A 25,318-nucleotide genomic window follows, 5' to 3' on the forward strand; every position below is an offset into this window, starting at 1 on the left:
GAGTGTCTATAACCATTAATTTGAATTCTTTATCAGATAGATTCCTTATCTGTGTTTTGTTTAGCTTGTTTTCTAGGGTTTTGTCTTGTTCTTGTGTTTGAATCATACACTTCTGCCTCCTCACTTTGTCTGACTCTGTATTTGTTCCGTATGTATATATTTGGTGCTCCACTATGTGGGCTGGGAGCACCCTCCAGTTATGACTGGCCTGAGTGCTGAGGGTGCACTGGTGGGTGGAGCCAGTTCTCAGCCTGACTTGTCGGTAGGCACACTGGTGGGCTGGGCTTGCCTCACATGCAGTTGGCTAAGAGGGCCAACTAGCTACAGCGTGTGCTGGTTGGTAGGGCTCATTCCCCAACTCCCTGGGTCAGGATTTGTTCTGGAGATGTGCCAGTTCTTACCAGAGCTGCCTGTTGGGTATGGGAGCTGATAGTCACTCTGGCAGGGCATAGGTCCTGGCTTGGACTGCCCAGTGTGGGAGCCACTTTGGAGGGGTGCCTGCTGGTGGGTTGGTTTGGGTGGGGCTAGTCTTCAGAGGAATTATGGGGCAGAGCAAGGTAGATGGAGAGTGTCAGAACTGGCTCCCCCAAAAGAATCTGGCCAAGGCAGAAGGAGGGCTAGAGAAATAGCACCTGCCAACATTTCCCATTCCTGGAAAAAACTCCTGCAGATCCCTAACCTTCCAACACGTATCCTAGAATTAGTCAATAAATCCCCTTCAGGTATACCCCAGACACTTTTTAAACTGCTGCTTCTGTGCTGGCTCTTGGGCCCAATGATGGAGACTCAGTTTCTCTCCTTGCAGAATTACTCTCCCCTACCCTGCCTCCTAAAATGCCCTGAAAATGAAGTCCTGGGCAGAGATGGTATCCATGGTATGGTCCTACCCCTGAAAGCAATCAAGGGCATTATAGCTTATGGCACCTTGGCCAGGCTCTCAGGAACCCCTTACTGCAACTGTGTGTTTGCAGGCTTCCCCTCAGCCTCTTTGTGTAAGCAGTGGTGGGAAGCTGGGCTGTAGCCTAGTGCATCTGTGGGGACAAGGCTTCAGGGCTGTTTAAGGCTGATTTATGCCTTGGCCTCTGCCTTGGGGCTCCCTTTCTCCCACCCAGCAGAAAGCATGGGGAATTGGAGGGAGTCCCTGCCTTGTAATGGGGAGGAGTATGGCAGGTGGGGCGTACCCATGCTGGCTAGGGTGTGCTGAGGCTGGGCCCTGGGCATTTCAGGACCCAGGTCAGCACTCTCCCACATCAGGCGCAGCCGCGCCTCAGTGAGCACTTGCAGCCATTTGTCACCCTCACAGAGCACTGCAACTTTATGCCTATGCATAAAAACTGGAGGGACTCATCCCAGAGTTTGCTGCCACCGCCGCCGCCGCTGTTAGAACCGGTTTTAATTAGCTGCAAGATTTTAATGAGCTGAAATCAAGAAGAACCCCATCTCAGAAGCAAGCAGGAGCCAGACACACGGAAGAACTCGTCTGACAAAACAGATGGAGGTGGTGTTCTCGGGGGACCGGGCTGTGTGCTCCGTTTCAGTGAGGAGTAAATGAGTTACTGAGGCCAGGAGGCTGAGCAGGGAAGGCAGGAGGTCAGCGCCATCGCAGGAGCCTCAGCAGGGGCTGAGTAGAGGTGCAGCCCCCTCTGCCGCCACGGTGGAATGCTTGGTGCCGGATTCAAGGTGACGGCAGTGCCTGGCTCCATTCTCCTCAAGTTGCCATAGCAGCCTCTCTCCCGATGAGCAGCTCCTCCTGGAGCCCTCAGCCGGGAGGGATGTCATTGTTCGCTCCTGCCCGTGCAAGGAGGAGACTGGCTGGACAGAGAACTTTCTGGGGCCCGGGGTCCACACGCCAAGTGGGTGCTCCCATGGGCACGTGGCCGGATGCTTCCAGCTGCCTCCAGTGGGGCATGGGAGTGGGTCCTCACAGCCAGAGGGGTCCTCTGGATGATTGGGGGAAGCATCCAGGCCTTGCAGCAGCTGCAGCCAAGCGTGACCTTGGAGCCATCCGTCCATCCGCCTGCCGGCCTGTCGCCACTGGAGGTGCGTGCATTTTGGCTGAATTCCCAAGTACTTGCTTGTGCCCTAAAATGAATTTTCCCAAGAGACAAATTTTTAAATCAGATAAATAAGAAAATGGGAGGAATCCTTGGCTCTGACCTGTGTCCCAGGAGGTGTTTACAAGATTAATTGCATTTTTTTTTTCTTACAGTAAAAATTGGTGATACCATTCAGGCCTCAGGGAGAGCAAGCCACTGGGAAAACTAGGGCTTGTGAGGACAGGACCTTCTGGAAACTAAGCGGGCTGTTCATTTTTGTTGCCTTACTCCTCCTGGCTCGGCCCCCGGTTATTTGAATTTTCATATTGCCTGTTGGTCCTGGAAGGGAGGCAGGGAGGCAAGGGGGGGCCCCCTCTTGTCAGTGGAGCCGAGTGTGATGCAGCATGCAGTGAGGATGCAACAGTCCCAAGTGGGAGCGGAGACCCATGAGTGTGTTTGCGGGGCCTTGGGCAGCCTGGCCCTGGCCTGTGACAGGTCATAGAGTCCACTCCCCGGGCAGCAGCTCGACTCCCAGGAGACAGAGACAAGCAGCCTTTGGACCAGCATCTCCCTGTTGTCTTGAAAATAACATGTGACTTTGAAGACAAGGGCCCTCACGGGAACAATAGGGGATCAGATGCACACACTGCCTGGAGTGTCGGGTGATCTCTTATCTATCCTCCATCTCTAACGGAAGGAGGTTCCTACGGGTTCTGTGATGTTGGCCCCCTCCTGAGGGGAACCCAGCCAGACTGCCAGCCAGTTACCCAGGACGGGAGGCACGCTTCCCTTTTGATTCCATTTGCACATAGCAGGGAGTTGGCTGGTTAGATGGTCTGCAGTGAGAACAAACACTGAACGGGGGGCGTCCGAGGGGAAGGCTGGGGTCTGATACTTAGGAGGGTCAGGGAGAGCCACGCAGGACTCTAACACCAGCTTCCCTGGACATGGAGAATGGAGACGGTGCTGTTCTCTTGGGGGTCAACAAAAAGGAGTGTCTCTGAGAGCAGACACTTAAATGGTTGATGCTCCTACTGCAGTGAAGGTGCAGGTCCTAGGGCTGGTTTTCTCCCCCTGCCCTCGCCCCCAGATTTGGGGGCAAGGATGTGGTCCTCATCCTGGCTCCCAGGCACAAGGGCTAATGGAGCCTGGCTGCACCTGGGGGGTTGGCTTTGGGGTAGGTTCAGAAGCAAGTGAGGACTGGTCATTGCTGCAGGACAGGGGAAGTCTGTACTGGCTTGGATGGTGACAGTGGAGAGGAGGGGACTGGATTGCATGTGCTTCTGAGCCCCCCTGTTTTTTTCATCCAATAGAGCCTTTGGGCCGAGATCAGGTGGCACTTTATTAGCTGTTTTACTGGACAGTGGTGGGCCGTAGCCATAAACTTGCTGCTCTCTTTCCCCTCCTTCCTCTCTCTTTCCGTCACCCTAGGTCAGATTGGCCTGCTGGCCTCAGGTCTGACCCAGGAGGCCGGTGAGGCTGTAGGCAGTGTGCGACCACCACAGCCCGCATATCAGGGCTTTGTGGCACTTTCTTTACAGCTGGGGCCTTGCTGGGGACTGTCGATGGTATATGTGTGCTATGTGTGCATCCATGTGTGTATGCATGTTAGAGCCTGTGCATCTGCTCTGGAAGGGCCCCGAGCTGCCCTCCCTGCTCCCTGAGGGTCTCGTCCCTGCTGAATCCGTGTACGTGACACTCTTTCCACTCTCCTGACTCCTTTCCGTGATTGGGCACCCCTGGGGGTTAAGCCAACTGCTTTGGGGCAGGAGGACCTCTGTGGCACCCCCCCCCCGCACCTTCCCTCAGACCTCGAGACTGGCCCTGGCAGCCCCTGCACACAACTCCTGTCATCATGGAGGGAAGGGCTTGGGAGACCAAAGGACACAGTGTTGAGAGTGACCTTGTCCTTCAATGGGGCCTGGTGCCTGCACCACTGTGTCTGTGTCTTTGCAGGATGATGAGTCAGGCCCCCAGGGCAGTCCCATCCCGGGCAGCCATGGTGGGGTGTGGGAGGTGCGTTCAAGAGGAGGGCACGTTCAAGAGGAGGGAGAAGCCACAGGGTCCCACGAGAGACTTCAGGGTCTGAGCCTTTGGGGACATGCAGCTGCCTATTTTTACCCACTGCAAGCCCTGTGCAGGGGTGTCCCCGGCAATGGCAGGAACAGCTGTCTTTCTTGGGGCGGGGGCCGTTGCAGTGAGGTCGGGGCCGATGGCAAACTGAGCCAGCTCGAGACAAAACAGCCCTGCTCCGTGCTGCCTCCCAAACATAAAAGCTGGGAGGTCGTGGGAACAACCTGCTCAGCACAACCCAGAGAACCCTGTGCTCAGGCGTGTTCCCATGCATAGAGGCCTGGGGCAGGTTAATTCAAGTTAACTGAGTGAAAACATAATTACAGAGACTGCAGAGGGGAGAAACCCAAACCTGCAATTTAACACTCTTCAGCCCCAGAGCTTTGCTGCGAACAGTCTAGACCTTGGGAATTTTTGTCTGGGCTGGGGAGGGAAGGACGTGTCTTACCACTTCCTGCCTCGTGCCCCCAGGAGCATGAGGACACAGAGGGAGGGGAGCTGGGGTTTCCTCCCCCACCGCCTGGGTGCCTGGTCAGGAATGGGTTCCCCGACCAAAGTACTGTGCCCAAGGAGACCCCAGGCAGGGAAATGTCCTTGTGCCAAGCAGCGCATCTGATCTGGGGTCCCAGCCACCCACCTGTGATCTCAGAGGCTACTGGAAGCTGCCCACCTGGCCTCAGCCTCCCTCAGTGCTGTCCTATGTCAGGGCTGGGGAAGCTCCCGCAAGGCCTTTTGGGTAGAGAGAGGGTGGTATCTCTGCGCCCGGACTAGTAGGAATGGATGAAGCCAAGGGGACAGAGCAGCCTTCCTCTAAAAGGGGGAGTTCCGGAATCCCTGCCCGTCTAGCTGTGTAGATCCCTCTTCAGCGCCTGTCCCGTTCCACCCATGCCTCATCCCACTGTAGGAACTTACATCCTTCCTATGAGCAAATGGCCTCGGGGTGCCCCCATCTTGACCCACAGCTTGGCCCAGTTGGAGTCACTCATTGGTATTTGGGGTGTTTGGCATTTCTTGCTCTGCCCTTCAGGAGGAACCAGGGTGAGGGGCAAGTCACCTGGGCATACTCTGGGGCGGCAGTGACCAGAGCAACAGGTGTCCATCCACAGGAACACAAGGGATGCTGTCACCAGCCTCAGCCTGGAATCTGTCAAATGCAGGTCTGGCTACCTCCATCCAAGCCTGAGGTCCTCAAGAGTGGGAATAGGCCAGAGCTTCTGTTCCCCCTGATGCCGCTGACTAGCCAGTGGGGTCTCTATTCCGCTAGCCCACCCATCTGTCAGGGAGACACAGCTCTGGCTGGAGAGAGGAGCCACCAGGTGGGGGATTCTCTGTCCCTGGTAGCCACTGGGCCTAGGAGACTCCTTCCCAAAGCATCTTGCTCTGTGGAGACACTTGTCCCCAACATTCTGTAGAGAGGAGCCAGGGCAGAGGGATCCAAGAACTTCTCTGTCCACCAGGCCAGTTGTAAGGGACAAGGACCCAAATTGCTGGCCCTGTACCTAGGCCCCCTATAGGGAGCACACCAGTTCTTCTGGAAGCTCGGAGGGCCTGGACAGTGCAGGGGCTGTTACTGGCTGTGGGTCTCTGGGGCTCCACCTTGGGCTCCCCCAGGCAGAGTCCAGAGAGTGTTTGTCTCCATGGTTTTTCTGGGGGTGCAAATAGAGGAACCCCTGCTGGGAAGCTGGTGTCCCAGCTACAGGTGGTGACTAGACTTCCCTCAGCCTCCTTGGGCTTGGAAAGGTTGAAGGGACATACCTGAGTAAGCTCTAGAGGATGGAGGGATCGGGGATTATGCTTGGTCGCAGGCAGTGACTGGGGCCTCAGCCCGCACAGGATGTTGTGTGCCTCAGTGATGGACCCCCTTTCTCCCCATCTGCCCTGCAGACCGTGGCCTGATGGATGCTTGGTGTGGATGATGAGGGAAGAACGCACCTCCCACACCCGAGAGGTGACCCCGGAGCAAGCCCCGGATGACCCCGCGAGCCGGAACCATGCGGCTAGCCTGCATGTTCTCATCCATCCTGCTGTTTGGAGCCGCAGGCCTCCTCCTCTTCATCAGCCTGCAGGACCCCACGGAGCTCGCCCCTCGACAGCTGCCAGGTGAGTCCTTGCGCTCGGCCCTGATGCCCGCTTGCCCCAGCTTTCCTGTCCAAAGTGCAGGCCTCCGTGGCTGCCCTGGTGCCAAGTCTGTGCTGAGAGCCTCGGCAGGCAGAGGAGGGGGCCTGGCCTTCTCCTGGCGGGCATCAGCCTCTGGCCTCTGACCTCTAGCCTGTGGTCTCTGGCCCATGCCCTCCTCTTGAAATGATAGCCAGGCTCTCATCCACTTGTTGCCTTTGGTGAAGCTGAGGCTTAAGGAGGATTCTGCCATCTCGTGGGGCCTCTCCCACATGGTCTGGGGTATCAGAGGGTGAATGACTTCTCCTTGAGCCCATGCCCCCCCCCGCCATGGGACTCTGCTTCTCTGCCAGCCCTGGGACTCCTCGAATCCAGGCCCTCTGGCCTGGGCAGAGGGGGTCAAGGTACCTCCTGTCTCTGCGAAGCTGAGATTGCTCCTGCTGGCCCCCACCTGCTGCCTGTATCCCATGTGTCCCTTGTGAGCCACGGAGGGGAGCACCCTTCCTGACTTGCAGAGAGATCTGCTGAGGACAGGTGGGATCCAGCAAGGGGAAAGTGGGAAGGATGGTTCTGGAGCCTCAGGCAGGCAGAATATGGAGAGGGGGAACTCAGGCAGAATGCCTGCTGCTGAGACACAGGCCCCATTCATCTCTCAGCGGTGGGCCTGGGGGTTTTTAGCGGGGAAGTCTGTGAAGACAGCCATGAGCTCCAGGACACGGACAATATGGAGGAGTAAAGGCTATGGGTTTAGGGAGAGAAATTCCTGTACCATCCTACAGAAGAGCAGGGCCCAGCGTAAGGCACCTGGCCCTCAGGGAGGGGACCCCGGGTACTTGGGCCTGCAGCCCCCTCCCCAGCCCCACCCTCGGCTCTGGCTGGCTCAGTCATCCCACGCATAGACTGAAGGCCTGGAGGCATCAGGTAGAAAGTCGGAAGGAGCATCAGGAGGCTAGAATGAGGACTGTTGGCCTGGCAGCTCCTACCAGAGGCCCTGGGCGGGGAGGCCAATGAGTTCATTCTTTCATCAAGAATCAGCAAGAGGCAGCCAGGTGGTGGGACCCCAGGAGACAACAGGGGAGTTACTGGTACTGACTCACGCCTGGGCCACCTAGGCCGGGCCCTCAGGGGTAGTGGCTGTCAGAGGTGGGTCTGGCTACTCCCTGGCTTCTGGAGAAGCAAGGATATGTGACTAAGCTGGCTCCTCTGTGGGGACTTGCAGCCCCATGTGAGCTTTAGAGTGGCTGGCGGCCTTCTGTCAGCAGAACCCGGCCCCGGAGGGTAGGGCTGTCAGGCGGGCTCAGATTGCCCACCCCCCCACGTGTGCGGTGTCTGTGTGGAAATGAGGTCCTGAACAAGGGCCCCTAAATGTGGCTTGGGGTGAATGGTGTATCCTCGGGGTGACCCATGGATCTTTGGTGCCCATTTTGGTGTGTGTGTGTGGCTGAGGTGCACGCCATGGGCAGAGGGTCCTTGTGTCCAGGGTCTGCGTTCCGTGGGACGAGCCTGGGAGAGAAGGCAGGAGTTTGTGTCCGTCTGGGCAGGGGCCATGCACTCATCCGTGGTACACTGCAGGGACAGATGCTATATACGTGGGTAGAGTTGGGACCTGAAGGCCAGGACGTGCGCCCCGCCATGCCGCAGTCAGCCAGCACAGCGGATCGCTCCCGCTTCGTGTCTTCCTGCCCCTCACACCAGCCAGTTGCTACTGCGCATGCGCCCCTGCCCAGCTGCCCCCGCGCATGCGCATGTGGATCTTTTCCATTACCAGTAGGGCCAGACCCCACAGGACGGTTGGGATTTCCAGGATGGAGTGGCGAGCTGGGGAAGGAGCTCCGAGCCTCCGAAGGGCGTAGAGGATGACACGAAGCTTAGGCACGTATCCCCCTGCAGGGGGGACGGCGTGGACCTGTCTGACTCGTGCGATGGGCACACTTGAGGCTTGAGCCGTGTTCTTCTGGCTGTAAATGGAGCTGGACCCCCTTCACCACGTGGCCGGGTTTGGGCAACCTTGACGTTCTGCGTAAATCACATGGAACACAGTCATAAAACTTTAAGTAATGCTTATGTTACTTTCCCTGAGCAAAGTGTTCCTGACACAGGCTGTTTGTGTTGATTTGTTACTATTCATTTATTCTTTCCCTGTACTTCTCACAGCAGCCTAATTGTGATTCGGTACCAAGAAAGCAATATCAAAGTAATTTTCCACAACATTAGTTACAATTTTCTTCTGATCTTTCAAGTGAAACAATCCCATCCTGTTGGCTTCTCTGAGCATATAAACCTTGATTACATTTATCTGTTGGAAACCAGTTCTTACAAAGTGTGTGTATCCAGTTGCATGGGTGGGTGGCCCCAAGGGCCTGGACAAGCCTTCTCGCTGTGGGTTTCTGCTGGTGGGAGGTACAAAGTCAGGAGGCTGCCCTGTCATCCGGATTGGGTAAGGCCATTGGGGATGCCGCCTAGAGAGGAAATTCCACACAGGCTCCTGTGGCTTTCACAGTGCAGCAACTTCTCTGGGAACTCAGTGTCTGAGAGCCACCGTTGGTGGCCTTGACCAAGGTGGGAGGGGGAGGGTGGGCAGGTGAAGATCCAGAAACAAGCCTGAGAGTGGGAGAAGGAGCCTTCAGTTGCTTGTGGTCCCTCAGGGTTCAGGGTGTTGCTCAGATTTCTCCCGTGCAGTTAAGTTATTAGGTGTTAACAGCATGTGCACCTCTCAGGGACCAGTCAGCAAACCTCACCTGACTTGTGCATCAGATGGAATCTTAAGGGCTTGCCAACTTTTGTAAATCAGGCCATTTAAACAAAAATGTTTGCTATATTTTAAATCAGTCAAACCTTTTGAAATGTGAATAGCTGCTGGTTAACGTATCTTTCACCTAAGATGAGATTTTGGTGTGTAGTGTGTATCGGAGAATTCACCTATCCAATTATTTTCCAGTCTCCAGTATTGCCAGGCCCTGTGGACTCAGGAAACTCATTCCTTGACCCAAGAGACTAGGCTTGCCCCTTCTCTAGGTGGAAGATGCAGAGAAGAGGCCAGAACCAGGAATAACACATCCTAGCCTGCTGGCCCTGGGGATACAGAAGACAGACTCCAGACATGTGGCTGGGCAAACTGAAATGTTATGAGTGGCCTTTCTTTATGAACTTTTTATTTTGGAAGGTTTGGAACACACACAAAGGAGATGAGAATAGCACAGTGACTCCAGGCACCTGGTACCAGCGGGCTCCCTCATGGTCAGGCGGGCCCCACCCACAGCCACTGGCACCTCCCTCCTTTGACTTTCTCAGATCGCATATCAATTCAGCCATAAATATTAAATGTATTGCTTGATTTAAGAGATAAGAACTCTTTTTTTAAAACATCCAACGATTCTTTAATAACATCCAATATCCAGTGTTCAAATTTCTGGTTGAATCACAAATATTATCAATACCTTTATTTCCACTTTGTTTTATCCAGGATCCAGATTAAGCCCACACATGGCAGTTGGTGATTGAGTCTTTAAGTCTCTTTCAATCTGTAAGAGTCTCTCCTCATCTTTATTTTTCTCTTGCTCTTTATCGGAGGAAACTGGGTCCCAGGTCCTGCCGAATTTCTCACCGTTGGGGTTTTTGTCGATTGTGTGTGTTTAGTGTATTTCAACATTGTTTTCTGCTCTTCGTATTTCCTGTAAATTAAGTAAATCTAGCAGCTTGATCAGATATAGGTTTGGGGTTTTTATTTTTTTTGAAGATTTTATTTATTAGAGAGGGAAAAAATGCGCATGTGTGCGCACGCATGAGTAGGGGGAAAGGGCAGAGGGAAAGGGAGAAACAGACTCCCTGCTAAGGAGGGAGCCTGACGGGGGTCTCGATCCCAGGACCCCAGGATCATGACCTGAGCCAAAGGCAGATGCTTAACCAACTGAGCCACCCAGGTGATCCTCTTTTCTTTTTGGGGGACAAGCATGCATATGTGATTCTATGTTCTTCCATCAGGAGGCGCACATCTGCCTGGCTCTCTCTTATGATGCCAGTTAGCCACTGAGGATGCACGTGGATCCGTCCATTCATTCAGGGCTGCACAATGCAGTGTTCTGAGTTTACCTTTCCTCCTTCATTCTTTTAAGTGGGATTTTGTTTTAATGGGGTGAGGTGAGTCGTTAGTGACCCAAGCAGCCAAAGTGATGGTGGATTGATTGGTTTATTCGTTGGCAAATAAAAAACCATGACCTTATGATACAGATTCTATTGCTAACACACTCAGCACAAAGGCATTCAAGGATGGTGGTAATAATCCGCTTTTACCATGTGCCAGATCCTGTGCCAAGCACTTTACATGTTTCAATACATATAATTCTTTTTTGTTTGTGTTTTTTGTTTTGCTTTGTTTTCTGAAGATTTATTTATTTATTTGAGAGACAGAGCATGAGCGGAGGGAGGGAGAGAGGAAAAGGGAGAGTTAGAGAAGCAGACTCCCCACTGAGCATGGAGCCCTACCTGGGGCTCGATCTCACAACCCTGAGATCACGACCTGAGCCAAAATCAAGAGTTGGACACTTAACCGACTGCACCACCAATGATTATTCCTGTTTACGGATGAAGTGCTGAGTAGTGGCTGGGTGAGCACACAGCAGCACTGTTCTTGATGCGTTATTCGCTGCGTGCTGGGCACAGTGCCAGGCCCTTTACAGGTACTTAGTACTCATTGAATACCTTCAAACCCCCATGAGTTAAGCACTCTTACGCCATCTGACAGATGAGACTACTGAGATAAGAGAGGTGAAGAGGTGGGCCTGAGACCACACAACTTTGGGTTTCAGAGCCGGGATCTGTCCTTGGGCAAAAGGCTGTTGCCACGTACCTGCTCCCCTCCTAACAACAGAGCAGAGCCTGGGCAGAGAGAGCCTGGATCAAGATTTGGAGGCGTGCGGGAGTTTGGCATGGGAGGAGCTCCCGGTGGATTAGGGGCTGGAGTGTGACCTGTGGGTCTAGACTCTTGCTGCAAATACAGCCAGTCCCGGGGCCCACAAGCCCTTCCTTGGAGCATCTCAGAAGAGCGAGCCTTCGCTACAGGCTGAGGGGAGCTCCCAGATCCTGAGGTGGGGGTGGCCGTTAGAAGGCACAGGTCTGGGGCTGTGGGCAGGAGCATGGGAGGGGGCAAGAGCACAAGGAACCCAGCGGGGAGGTGCAGATCGGTGCAGGAGAGAAGGCAGGACCTGGGGAGGCAGAGATTGGAGAGGGTGGATTCAGGGGGTCGGGGCAGAGACCCATGTGGCCAGAAGACCAGGGACGATGATGAGGGTGAGGAGGGCTGCTGGCTCTGACAGATTGGGACGAGGGTACCACTCACTGAGGCAGACACACCAGACGGGGAGTGGTTTGGGGGAGGGGGCTGGAGACCACGTGTTCTATTTTAGGCAGATGGCATCTGAGTTGCTGGGCAGAGTTACTCTGTAAGTCTCCACCCGGGACCCCAGACTCACAGACTGCAGGAACAAGCGAGAGAAGCAGAAAGCCCCCACCCCTCCCCACCCCTCCTCCATCTGCCTCTCTGCTCTCAGGCCGCACACTCACTTCTTCCGTCTCCTACACCTGAGGGCAGAGTCGTGGCTGGAGGAGCCAGGAGGGCTGCCTGGAGGAGAAGAGCTGTGGGTGACTTCTTTGTCTTCTGTAGCACACAAGAGGTGACCAGGTGCTGACCTACCGTGGAAGCAGCGAAGTAGGTTTGGGTGAGACTTCTTGGAGCCTGGGGCCTCTCTCCAGAGTGCATGCCCCTGAGCATCTTGCCTAGTCTCTCACAGTTAGAAATCCATGGAGCCAGAATTCCACTGCCAAGGGGCCCCACCAGCTCGAGGGCTCCTGCTTTTGTCTCCTGGGGGCAGGGCTGTGTTGGCCGGAGAAAATATGGCCCTCACTCTTGGTCCCATGGTTACCAGGGACACACAGCCCTGCCTGCGCCAGTGCTGAGCCTACACTTGGCTCGTGTGTCTTGTTTCTACAGCAACTCTTTGCCCCGAGATGTCCACTTGGAGCCCTGAGAACTGCCAGGCCAGAGGAGATGAGAATAGCACAGTGACTCCAGGGGCTTTCAGTAGCTCACCCGGGTGGCGCTGATGGAGTAACCAGAGGCGTGGTGGCTGTCCTTCTGCCCCCACTGGCCCCAGGAGAGGGACAGCCTGCTGGCCCCAGGGTGTATATGCTCATGCTCCTTCTGGGCCAGGGGAGCCAGCCCCTCTTCCCCCCAGTTTCTGTGGAGCCATCTGCTTTCCCCGGGCAGGTGGGTTTTATTGGAATCCTCTTGAGTCTGTTTCCTGAAACCATTTTCCACCAGCATTGCAGAGCACCATATATATTTTCTACAAACCTTGCGAGGCTGACACATCCTTGTTGTGACTGTGAATATCAGAAGTGACATGTAATTGCAGTGATCCATCCTGTTAAGTAGCTGGCAATATATCATTGCGGAATCAGCAGGGCTGGGACTCTCAGAACCTGGTGTTTCTGAACAATGCACCTGCAGCGTGTTCAAACTCTCCAAACACCGCTGAGGGCTCACGAGGGCCGCCTCACCCTCCCGTACCTCGCTTTTCTGTGACCAGAGCAAAGAAAGTTCTACTGTAGGTAAAACCACCCACTGAGTTTCCTACTAGTTTTTGGAGAGCCCTCTCCTTGTCACAGAATGCACTGGGCTCCAAGTGAGGGCCGTGGGTCAGGATCCTTGTAATGGTCCCCCTTACCTTGGGGGCTTCCTGGCCTCCTTCATCCTTGTAATCTCCAGAGCGGCTCTGTGGGGTTCCTTCTGGGGCCACGAGGTGGGCAGTGAGCTGGGGTCGCCCAGTTATCACTGTGCCGGCAGAGAGAAGGAAACCCGTGGGTTTAACAATTGCGGGATTGGAGACCCATGTGGCCAGAAGCCGAGGGGCATTATGGCTGAGCCCGCCTTGATGGGTGGGTGCACTGAGGCAGAGGCTGCATATTTCGGGGGCACCACTCACACTGTGTTCTGTGCTAGTTCGGAGTAGTGTTGACTTAGACTCTAGGGTAAAAGGGTGCCCCCTGGAAGTGCAGAGGGCAATACGGATGAAGGGACAGACATGGGTTCCCCACATGGTAGTCAGGCAAAAGGTGCCAAAAATGGAGACTGGTGTCAGAACACACAGCCCTCGAGTGTGGGGGGCCCTGGTTTGGTGGGCCCTGGGGTGCTGGCTTTGGAGCCTTGTCTGGAGTCTGCTTTGGGAGGTGGGGTTCGTGAAGGACCCTCACCGCTGCCTTCCCTGCGAGGCCCTGTGGGCCCTGTCTCTACAGCGGGACTTTCCCTGTCCCTACCCTCTCTCACTGCAACCGGGCCATTCCAAGTGGCACCCCTGATCCTCAGCTCCCCAGCATCTGCTTCTCTGATTCGGGCCTCAAACATTCCCCCCATCCCTGCAGAAGACACCCCGGGGGTCTCCAGCCAGAATCTCACTTTCCTTTGGTGCATTAAAATATGCTAAATGAAAAATAATGAACATGTAGGAACTAATAACAGGAATCACCTAATTAAATTAGGAAACAGACATCATATCGCTGTAATCTGGAAATTGATATTAATAGAAAATGGTCCCAGAATTGTTATGCTAAAGGTTCCTAGGGGTGGGGGAAATTAAAAAGGAGAGCAGAACAGAACACTGGGGCACCGGATCCAATAAGAGCAAGACTTCAGTTTTAAAGGAACTAAAGGGAAACGGTAAAAATAGGAGATGGGGTCACCGCATGGATCTAACCGAGTCCTGGACGAACATGGCTCAGAAAGCCACAGAACCCCACACGCATGTCCGATAATTCTTTAAACAAGACAATGTAATTAAGCTTCAGTGTGCTTGACACGTCGTGAGAGTCATGTTCCTTGACGTCTGGCACCAACCCCGGCGCCTTCCCTTTTTCCTCTATCTTGGGAGGCAGGTACAATTATCCTCAGCTCGGACTCCAGAGGGGGTAAGTTGGTGACCCAAAGTCCTGCGGCCAGAGTGGCCCGAGCCGGGATTCGAACCCGGATGGGCCTGACTGCAAAGCCCCTCCTTGGCTCACCCTGCCCTCCTTCCCTGTGGCTACTGGTTGATGTCATGGTCTGCATTTCTTGTACATTCTGATGTTTTTCTGCCATTTCCTCAAAGTGCATTTCTTGCCGATGCCCAGCAGCAGCCGGACACCCTGACCCCAGCCCCAAGGCTCGTCTGGCGGTGTGGCTAATAAAGCCCACACAAAGCCCCCTTCTGAAATTACAGTCCGGCTGGAAAACTGGGTCTCCTATTGTGTCCGGGCCTAGGCGGGGGCCAAGCGGGGCCGCCAGTTCCAATACCTGTGCTGGCTCGCGGAAGTCCCGGTTTCAGGTTGTGTGGCCACGGCCGCCTACTGTTCCCCCAGGCCCCTCACTTGGCGGGTGAATTGGGCTCTGTTCATCCGTGATGTGAGTCACAGCTTGGCGGGCCCAGAGTGGGGCTCAGGTGTGGGGTGACCCCTTTCCCACTCTGCCAGGCTCAGAATGAACTGGAGAGACCCACGGAGGAGGGGCTCAGATCAGCATGGGCGATGCCCCAGAATCACATCTGGTCTGGGAGGCTATGACTGCCCCTGGGCCATGGTTGGGCCCCAGGAGGGCTTAGGCCTGGGTGTCGGGGAGGGGTTACTCCCAGGCCTGAGATTTCTCTCCCTCCACGTGGGCCCTACCCCGACCCCCTTCACCACCCAGGCATCTTTAGTGGGGGGGGGTCACCAACATCAGAGCCAAGCCCCCCACTCGACTCATGAGATCCGCCAGCAGGAGCAGGAGGGCAAAGCAGAACTCCAATCCCAAAGTGGCAGGGGGGTCGGCAGGGCGGCCCCCTCTGCCTGGCTTTTCTCCCCCTGAGCCACATTTGGCCTGGAGAGTCTGTGTTGTGGCAGGAGATGGGGAGCTCAGGACACACAGTGAATCAGAATGCTGTATTCACTGCCAGTGTGGGGAAGAGCCCAGTGGGGTCCTAACATGTGCTTTTGGAGGGCCCTCTAGCCTTTCTGAAGGCCTAAGTTGCTAATGTGGGCAGCGGAGAAATGGTTCTGTGCCAGAAGAGGGTCTAAGGACAGGCCTGTTGCTATGGTTGCTGTCCTTCTCCATGGCCACTGGGTGGTTCTTGGTTTTTTAAACCCCAAAAAGGTCACGGTAGTAGTTATGACAACAGCAGTGCTAGAGAGTTGGTTCTGAAAGTCGATGCAGGTTGGCGGTGCAGTGAGCCCATCAGGGGTGCCCTGGCAGGGGGCTGAGGCCTGCGTGCCTTGTGTCAGGCCTCGGTGGGGCTCTCACCAGGCCTGCTGGCCCCTCCTGTTTATGGTGACTCCTTTCTTATGGCTTGAGGGTCAGTGTGTGTCTTCTCCCTCCTGAAATATTTGCAGCAAGTTAGGAGCTCAGGCAGACCCAATCTAAGCCAGGAGCTCACCATTACCTATGTGCTGGTGTTTTCATTATAAAGCTTATTTCTGGGATATGTGGTTCTGCAGTTTTAACTTGAGTCATGGTGAAACTCAGTGGACAGTTCTCTCATTGAAAATGTTTTATTTATATGGGAAAAATAGCCCAGCTGCAATGGGTTCCATTGCCCCCCCCCCAATAGCTGCTGCTTGGGAGCCCCTGCACAGCCATTGGCCCTTAATGGAAGGATAAGAAGCCCCTGGGGAGGTCTTCCCATTCTCACGATCTGGGGTCCAGACAGGAAGTTGAGGGCTGCTTCTCACCAAGCCTTGAGGCCTGGCCATGGCATTCCCAGCTCTCCTCAGAGGTTCTGAGACCACCTATAGCGTAGACTAGCTCCCATCCAAGTTCCCCTTTCCCCCTAGCTTGGTTGTACCCAAAGCAGGTCAAGTAAGGGTCCAGTCCCTGGCCAAGTGGTTCTCAGCCCAGGTGGTTCCCAACCTGGGTTGGCCTGAGGCGGTGGTCTGTGAACCTTTCTCCACAATTTGGTTGTGAATCCAGATGTGTTTCATCCTGGGAAGGAGAAGGCTACAAACATTTGTGAATGCATTCGACCTTTGCCCTCAGGGTCTGGCCTGCCCCAGCAGGAGGGAAATGGGGAGGGAAAGGGACAAAGTGGGATGTCAGTGAAAACTGTGCAGGGTCACCAGGTTGATCAGAAGATGCGTCCAGGGCAGGGAGACCGTAGGGAAGCGGGAGGGGGTCGGGGGGGAGGGAGGAGGAAAGCAGACAGGCCTGGGTCACTCCTTAGCTCTAGCCAAGAGTTCTGTGCAATGTGGGCCCGGAGTGCCCAGACCTTCCCTTTTATTTATTTTTTTCCAAAGAAGCTGGGGTCTGTAATATATTTCTGTGAATTCTCCTGACTGTTAAGTGGCGGCTCAATTTTTGAAACTTAGAAGACGGTTTCAGAGTCGGACAACAGTTCACATGGGTACCTCCTATCGGTTGGATGGACAGGAAAGAGAGGGTCTGTCCCATATCCCAAAGCTCCCTCAGGCTGAGAACTGCCCCCTCCTGCCCTCCTTGTGCAGCCCCCACCACCCAGGACAGAGAGGTGGTGGGTCTCCCTGGTGGGGAGGGGACTCGTGAACTCTTTCCATCCCTGGCAGGACTGCGTCGAGCCAGACACCAAGTGAGTCATGAGCGGAGCCTCTCCAGGTGCCTACTGCCCGACAGTGGCCTTCTGGAGCCCCAAGAGGCCCTTGTCTGGTTCAGGAGGCCAGGAGCCCTGCCAGAGAGCTGTCATGATTTCAGCATGGGGCCTGGGGGGCCCAGAAAGTGACTAGTCAGCAGAAGCATGGAGGAGACAAGGGCCAGGGGTCGGGGTCTGGGGAGGCACACAATGAAAACCTTCCTTCATTCACACACAATTACTCATATGCAAATATTTGCACCACTAGCAGCAGCAAGCTTTGGTTGCTATGAATAAAGGAAGGATCATTCCTGGACAAACCTTCCTGCAAGGGTGGGCCCTTTAACCAAAGGGCTGGGAGTGGGCTGTGGGCTCCCTGTGGGGTGAGCTTGGGTTAAAATGGAGATCCCAGTTCCCATAGGGATGGCAAGGTTGGCCACACTGGTCTTCTTTCTTCCCCGCCTGGGATACTGTCTGTGGTTGTCACATCTGTCCGGGGTCTGCTGGGTGAGGGACCAAGCCTGGCCCAGCAAGGGACACTGTGCACTCTTCCTTCCCTGCTGTCGCCTTGGCAAGAATGGTGCCATCAGGGCTGTGAGTGAGACCAGAGAGTTCTAGAGAATCCTAACAGCATCCAGGGAGGTAACACCGGGGAATGTGGTCTGAGCAGTGATGAGTGATGACCATATGAGTGCTGAGTGCCTGCTGTATACCAGTACCCTCTCCCTGAAGCCTCACAGCACGAGGTCTCTATTGTAACAGATGGGGAAACTGAGGCACAGAGAGGCAGAGTCATGGGTCCAAGGTTACACAGTCGGGAAGTGGCGGTATCTAAACGAGATCCCAAACGAGGATCTCGTTTGGGCGGTACCTAAACGAGATGATTTGTGACCTCACTGGTGACTCTGACAGCCACTCAGAGCTGAGACCCCGTGCTGGAGGGCCAGCCTGGAGGCCTGTGCCACACTGCCATGCTGATGTTGGGGCGTGCTTCCTTCCTGTCTGTCGCAGACACGTTCTGGTCTGTGCATATGTCTACGCTGGTGCAGGAATGGGACCTCTGTGAATGTGTGTGCATGGCTGGCTCCCGTCCACAAGAGCATGTCCAAGTGTGTTTGTGCACAACGCTGAGGTCCACGAATGTGTGCTTGGGGCTCACCACTCACGTGGGAAACATTTGCACGTGGGACAGTTTGGGGCTGGCTGCTTTGAGGGCACACTGAGGCTCCCTGCTGCCCTGAGCCGGTGGGGCCCCAGGCTGGGGCAAGTCAGCCACAGAAGTGGGTGAGGAATGGCCGTTCCAGCAGGAACTCGGCGAAACCAGTTATTGTAACCCTCTTGCCCGATGCAACCTGGATAGACCAAATAATGAAATTACGTTCATAATATCTCAAGTTGAATGATCACTGCTCGAATTAGTTCCTTCCCAGAACCAAGCCAGAAGGAGTGGTGGTAATTAAAGGATTTGTGGGCTTATACCAAGTCTGCTCATCAGGCATGTACAATATACTATACGGGGCTGGCAAGATGGGGCTGGGCCTTGCCCCTTCCCGGGGAGCACGAGCCAGCATAAGAAGCCTACAGGCCAGCAGGAGAGGGGGTTCTTAATGGCTGGGGGCACTTTTCCACTTTCACTCAGTTATTTCAGAAATATTTACTGAGCCCCAGCCTGGCTGAGCACTGGGATTCTGCAAAGAGCAGGACCAGGAGGTCTCAGCGGGAACAGAACTCACAGTGAGTAGGGTGATGGGGAGCTCCTGGTGTCTGCACCCCGCCCCCCGACTCCTTCTCAGGCTGGCCCTTCCTTCAGCAGTGTCCCAGGAGTGCTGGGATGCCTGATCCTTGTTCCACTTCAGGGCTTGCAAATTAAGGTCTGAGGCTGGGACTCTCTAGGATTCCTGCTGATCAGAGAAAGAACAGGAAGGGCGATGGTGTGGCTCGACCCCCACTTAACCCGTCCTGTGTCCTAGAGAGAGGGCCAGGGGAGCCAGACCCAACAGCAGAATCACACCCAAGACCAGAACATCCCTCCATCCAGCCAGTTTTTGTGTTTGTTTGTTTTTTAATTTCTTCCATTTGCTTCACTGAGGGGAGCAAATGCATACAGCCCTCCTCGGGGAGCAGAAAATGCCAGAATCCCATGAAAGTAAATACCAACCGTGTGGTCAGCCTCGGCAGTGTGGCCACTGCCCTGGATAAAATAGCACCTAAAACTTGTTTAAAACCCAAGAAGGAGAGAGAAATCCCAGGAGCCAGGAAATGAGAGGGATTCAGGAGAAACTGTGAGCCCCAGGGGTGCCTGCCATGGCTCCTGGGGCTAGCTCAGGCTTTCCCCAAAACTGCTTTATTCACGTATAATTCATGTGCCTTAACATTTGCCTATTCAAGTGTACACTTCAGCGATTTTTAATAAATTTACAGAGCTGTGCAACCATCCCCACAATCCAATTTTAGGATCCTTCCATTCGCCCCCCCCACCAAAATCTCTTATGCCCATTTACGGTCACCCCCCATTGCCCGCATGCAACCACAGATCTGCTTTCTGTCTTTCTAGATTTGCCTTTTCTGAACATGTCACGTAAATGTAATCCTACGACATGTAGTCTTTTACATCTGCCTTCTTTTGCTGAGCTAACGTTTTTGAGATTCATCCATGTTGTGGCATCTATCAGTAGTTTATTCCTCTTTATCCCTGACTAATATTCCGTCACATGGCATCGTGGTTTATCTATTCAGCAGTGGATGGGCATTTGGGTTGTTTATATTTTTTTGGCAATTATGAATAATGCTGCTATGAATGCTCTCGAGTCTCTGTGTGAACACGTCTTCATTTCTTTTGGACGGATGCATAGGAGTAGAATTGCTAGGCTGTATCGTAAATTTATGTTGAATTTTTAAAGAAACTGCCAGCCTGTTGTCAAAATGGCACCATTTCCATTCCCACCAGCCATGCACGAGGGCTCCAATTTCTTCACATCCTCATCAACACTGGTTATGATCTGTCTTTTTAATTATAGCCAATCTAGTGGGTGTGAAGTGATATCTCATTGTGGCTTTAATTTGCACTCACTAAAGACTAATGATATTGAGCATATTTTCATGTGCTTATTAGCCATTTGAATATCTTCTTTAGAGAAATGTCTATTCGAATCTTTGCTCATCTTTTAAATTGAGTTATTTGTCTTTTTACTGAGTTGTTATTCTTTATTTTGTAGACCCAAGGACTTATTAAATATGCAAGGAATTTCTCCCATCTGTGGTTTGTCTTTTCATTTTCTTGATGGTGTCTTTTGAAGTGCAAAAGTTTTTTAATTTGGAGAAGTTCATTCCATCAATTTGTTTTCTTTTGGGGGATCATGCCTTTGATGTTGTGGTCTAAGAAATCTTTGCTTAGCCCTAACGTCATAAAGACTTTCTCCTATGATTTCCACTAAAAGTTGTGTAGTTTTAGCTCTTATATCTATGTCCACAATTCATTTTGAGTTAATTTTTGTGTTTTGTGTGAGCTAATGTTCTAACTTCCTCTTTTTGCTGTGGATATCCAATTGTCCCAACACCACTTATTGAAGACTATCTTTTTCCCATTGTACTGCCTTGGTGCTTTGGCCAAAAATAAATTGCCCAAATATAAGAGTTTATCTCCAGGGTCTCAATTCTATTCTGTGGAGCCTTATGTCCATCCTATGCCAATAGTACAATATCTTGATTACCTGTAACTTTATAAGTTTTGAAATCAGGAAATAGAAGTCCTCCTCTTTGTACTTCTTTTTCAAGATCATTTTGGTTATCCTGGGTCGTTGTAAAGACTGTGTAAATTTCCATGTAAATTTTAGGATTCGTCCATTTCTGCCAACAAAAAGCTTATTAGGATTTTGATGGGTGTTGCATTGAATCCATCAATCAACTTAACAATACTGAGTCTTCCAATCCATGAACATGGAATGCCTCTCCATTTATTTAGGTTTCCTTAGTTCCGATTAGCAATATTTTATAGCTTTCAGTAGACAAGTCTCATCCTTCTTTTGTTAAATTTATTCATGTATGGTGACTAACATAACATAATAAAATAAAATTTTGAAAAAAAGAAAAAAAATTTATTCCTAAGTATTTTATTCTTTCCAGTGCCATAGTGAATGAAATTGTTTTCTTAATTTCATTTCTAGTATCTTAGATATTATTGCTAATATATAGAAATGTTCATTGCTAGTATATAGAAATACAATAGATTTCTCTATATTAATCTTACACCCTGCAACATATTAATTCTAATAGTTTAATTGTGTGTGACTTCTCCAGGATGCTTAAAATACAGGGTCATGTTGTCTGCAAATTTTACTTCATCTTCCATCTGAATGCCTTTTTTTCCCTTGCTTATTTGTACAGGCTACAACCTCTAGTACAATAAGAAATAGAAATGGTGAGAGTGGACTTCCTTGCCTTGTTTCCAATCTTGGGAGGAAAGCTTTCAGTTTTTCACCATTAATTATAACGGTAGCTGTAGGATTTTTTTAAATTTTATTTATTTATTTGAGAGAGTGAGAATGGGGAGAGAGCACATGAGAGGGGGGAGGGTCAGAGGGAGAAGCAGACTCCCTGCCAAACAGGGAGCCCGATGTGGGACTCGATCCCGGGACTCCAGGATCATGACCTGAGCTGAAGGCAGTTGCTTAACAAACTGAGCCACCCAGGCGCCCTAGCTGTAGGATTTTTGTAGACCTTTACCAATTTGAGAAAGTTTTTTTCTACTGCTAGTTTGTTGAAAAAAAAAATTTTTTTTTTTACCATGAATGTAGGTTTTGTCAAATGCTTGTTCTGTATCTATTGTGATGCTTATGTGGTTTTATCCTTTATTCTGTAAATATGGTGTATTACAGTACTACATCAACCTCACATTCTTGAGATAAATCCCACAGGCTCATGGTGTATAATCCGTTTTATACGTTGCTGGATTCAGTTTACTAGGGTTGTGTTGTGGGATTTTTTGAGGAATAGTTGTCTGTAGTTTTCTTGCGATGGCTTCATCTGGCTTTGGTATCGGATTAATGTAGGTCTCAGCATGAGTTGGGAGGTATTTCCTCCCCCTCTTCTGTTTTTCTGGAAGAGTTTGTGTAGGACTGGCATTATTTCTTCTTTAAATGTTGGGTAGAATTTGCCATTGAAGCCATCTGGGACTGGACTTTCCTTTGTGGGAAGATTTTTAAATTACTAATTCAAATCCTTTACTATAGGTCTATTCAGATTTTCTACTTCTTAAGTCAGCTTCAGTAATTTATGTCTTTTAAAGACTTTATTCATTTCATTGAAGTTGTTTCATTCACTGGCAAAAAGGTGCTGTTAGTATTCTCCTGTATTTGTTAGTGACGTTCCTTCTTTCCCTCCTGATTTTAGTAATTTGTGTGTTCTCTTTTTTGTTTGCAAGTCAAACTATAAAAGTTTATCCATTTTGTCACTCTTTTCAAAGAACCAACTCTTAATTGCTTTTGTCTTTTTTATTTTCTATTTCTCTGATTTCTATTCTTTTTTTTAAGATTTATTTATTTATTTGAGAGAGCGAGAATGAGAGAGAGAGAGAGAGAGAGAGTACATGAGAGAGGGGAGGGTTAGAGGGAGAAGCAGGCTCCTCACTGAGCAGGGAGCCCAACGCGGGACTCGATCCCGGGACTCCAGGATCATGACCTGAGCCGAAGGCAGTCGCTTAACCAACTGAGCCACCCAGGAGCCCCTCTTTGATTTCTATTCTTATTTCATTGCTTTTGTCTCTTCTATTTTCTGTTTCTCTGATTTCTATTCTAATATTCATCATTTCCTTCTTTTTGCTTGCTTTGAGATTTTTCTTTTTCTAGTTTCTTAAGTTTCTAGTTTCTTAAGTGACTGATTAGGTTTACTTCTTTTTGAAGAGACATTGCCGCTATAATTTCCCTCAAGCACTGCTTTATCCATATCCCACTTTAGTGATCTCCGGTCCCAGAGCTCTCTTTAAATATCTGTCTGGTCTGCTGGTCTGTTGCTCCCACCAACCTGTATCACAACCTCAGAGAGCTGAGATTTGGGAATTAGTGTTTTCAACAACATTCCTGGACATGGGATTTTTCAATCTTCGTGGCCTGCCCTACATTTTGGTAGAACTTCAGTCAACGGGGGAACTGGGTGGGGGTGACAGAAGCCGACAACAGGCTAACACATCATAGGCTTACTTTCTTCCTCCTGAGGTTCAGTAGAATTTCTTGACTAAATGCTTCTTCTTATATTCTGTACCTCTGGCCAGTTTCAGAATTCTTAAGTGGTGGGGTTTTAAAATTTTTTATTCTGATTTTTTTTCCTGTTCTGTCATTTCTTTTTTTGGGGGAAAGAATTTGCCAACCTCTTCAATCAGTCGTTGTAGAAGCCCTACGTTCCGGACCGAGTCGTGATGTCTACACAGATAGGAAATGAGGTCTCCGGCCTGACCAAGGTGCTGAGCTGGACTGCAGTCGCTCTGTAAATAGCACCTGCCGGAGGCATCAAAATCCCTGCCCACCGGCCCAGTTTGCTTGAGATGGTCCCAGTTTACACCCATGGTCAGGGGTAATTATGTTATCAGTGCCCCTCCCACTCTTAGAGGTGGCTTAATTTCGATGACAAACCATAGCGTAGACGTAATCCTGTAAGAGGAAAATGTAACCAGGAGTGGGAGGCAAGAAATAACGGTAAGATAATACCATTATGGTAAGATTATACCATTGTCAGTAGGTAGATAAATATAAATAAGTCTTTAAAAATAATCAGAAGCATTCATTTTTGCGGGGGTTTCAGGACTGCGATGATGTGGAAGTTCAGATGGGGGCAGTAATTGGGGTCAAGAAGTCTAAGGGAGGGCTCCTGGGTGGCTCGGTCGTTAGGCGTCTGCCTTCGGCTCAGGTCATGATCCCAGGGTCCTGGGATCGAGTCCCGCATCAGGCTCCCTGCTCCACGGGAGGCCTGCTTCTCCCTCTCCCACTCCCCCTGCTTGTGTTCCTGCTCTCGCTGTCTCTCTCTCTGTCAAATAAATAAATAAAATCTTAAAAAAAAAAAAAAAGAAGAAGTCTAAGGGAGCTTAAGTCTGTCAGGTGATGGGCCTGGGCCAGGTGCTTGGGGTTACCTATGACCGGGAGGGGGTGTTAGTGCCGGAAACACTGGAACGCTGGGATCGTAATAAACTTTGGACTTTATTTTAAAATATGGCTAACCCCTGGAAGTATAACGTATATCCCCTGAGTCTCCGCCCTGGCCCCTTTCAGGGTAGCCCCACTCCTAGGGCTGGGTGCTTCTTTAATCACCTCCTGTTTGCCTCACTGGTGACAGAGGGGTTCCCAGCCTGTGCTTATGGGGATAGCCAACAACCCAACATTGGACCGATGAACCACATGTGCTCACAGCCTAGGGAGGAGGAGGGCCATAGCACGCCGGGTCACAGGGGGAGTGAACAGCAGGGGCTGTCGGAGGCAGACCAGTAGTATGGAGAGGGGCTGCTCCCCAGTTCTCTCAGGAAGATGTCACTGGCTTAATTTGAATAATTCCATGGGCTGGTAGGGCATCAACACCTGTGCTCAGGTCAGTGGGAACTGTGGTTGGTCCCCTTGATGAGGATGGTTGTTTGGCTACTGGACCTCACGTGCAGGAGCAGCTTGGAGAGAGAACTTACATTGGCACCCTTTGAGGGCCTCCCAATTCTACCAGATATCAAGGGCCTTACTTTTAGGCCTTACAGCATGGTGGCAGGCTGTCCCTCAGCAGCCCGAGTGAAAACATGTCATTCTGAGTGGGGGCCGCCTTGAGGCAAAGGAAGCTGGAGAGAGGAGCTCCTTGCCCCAGTCTCAGGACTCCCCCAGCCGCAGCGAGGGTGCTGGGACCCGGCCCGGCTCCTGCCCTGGTCACCCTTTGCCCCTCCACCTTGCCTGTCTGCATATCCATCTGTCTCTCTACTAGCTGTCTGTCTATTTTTGTTCATAGGGACATGCTATAAACCCAAACCCCTGGGGCCTAGTTTGTGTCTCCTTCAAAAACAGCATCGATGGGGCGCCTGGGTGGCTCAGTCTTTAAGCGTCTGCCTTCGGCTCAGGTCATGATCCCAGGGTCCTGGGATCGAGCCCCGCATCGGGCTCCCTGCTCCGCGGGGAGCCTGCTTCTCCCTCTCCCACTCCCCCTGCTTGTGTTCCCTCTCTTGCTGTGTCTCTCTCTGTCAAATAAATAAATAAAATCTTTAAAAAAAAAAAAAAAAAAACAGCATCGATGGAGACTGGCCAGCCATGTGACCTGAGCCCAGCACTGGTGTTTCCGGTAACCTGTCATAGGTCACCCCAGGGCACCTGGCTCAGGCCCCATCACCCCTGCCCCACACAGGGGGCCTGGAGCCTGGCAGTGCTCACTGCAGTTTCCAGAACCACAGTGGAGTTCGACGGGTGGGTGAAGTGAGGTTCCACGGGCCACTTGTGGCTTCTCTCCCCAGCCCACGGCTCTGCAGACGTGCCACGTCTA

General features: G+C 51.9%; 1 protein-coding gene across 1 annotated transcript in view; it reads left to right on the forward strand.

Moving 5' to 3' along the window:
- Positions 1-6,079: 6,079 nt before the first annotated feature.
- Positions 6,080-25,318, forward strand: part of CHST8 (carbohydrate sulfotransferase 8) — a 64,749-nt gene continuing 45,510 nt past the window's right edge. Inside the window, exon 1 of the mRNA XM_028123503.2 lies at positions 6,080-6,209. Coding sequence (XP_027979304.2) covers positions 6,080-6,209 — 130 coding nt within the window. The remainder of the gene's footprint in view (positions 6,210-25,318) is intronic.

The sequence above is a fragment of the Eumetopias jubatus genome, unplaced genomic scaffold (genome assembly GCF_037043125.1).
Source record: "Eumetopias jubatus isolate StellerSeaLion01/CBP00866 unplaced genomic scaffold, mEumJub1_p1.0 scaffold_10, whole genome shotgun sequence".
Classification (NCBI taxonomy): Eukaryota; Metazoa; Chordata; class Mammalia; order Carnivora; family Otariidae; genus Eumetopias; species Eumetopias jubatus.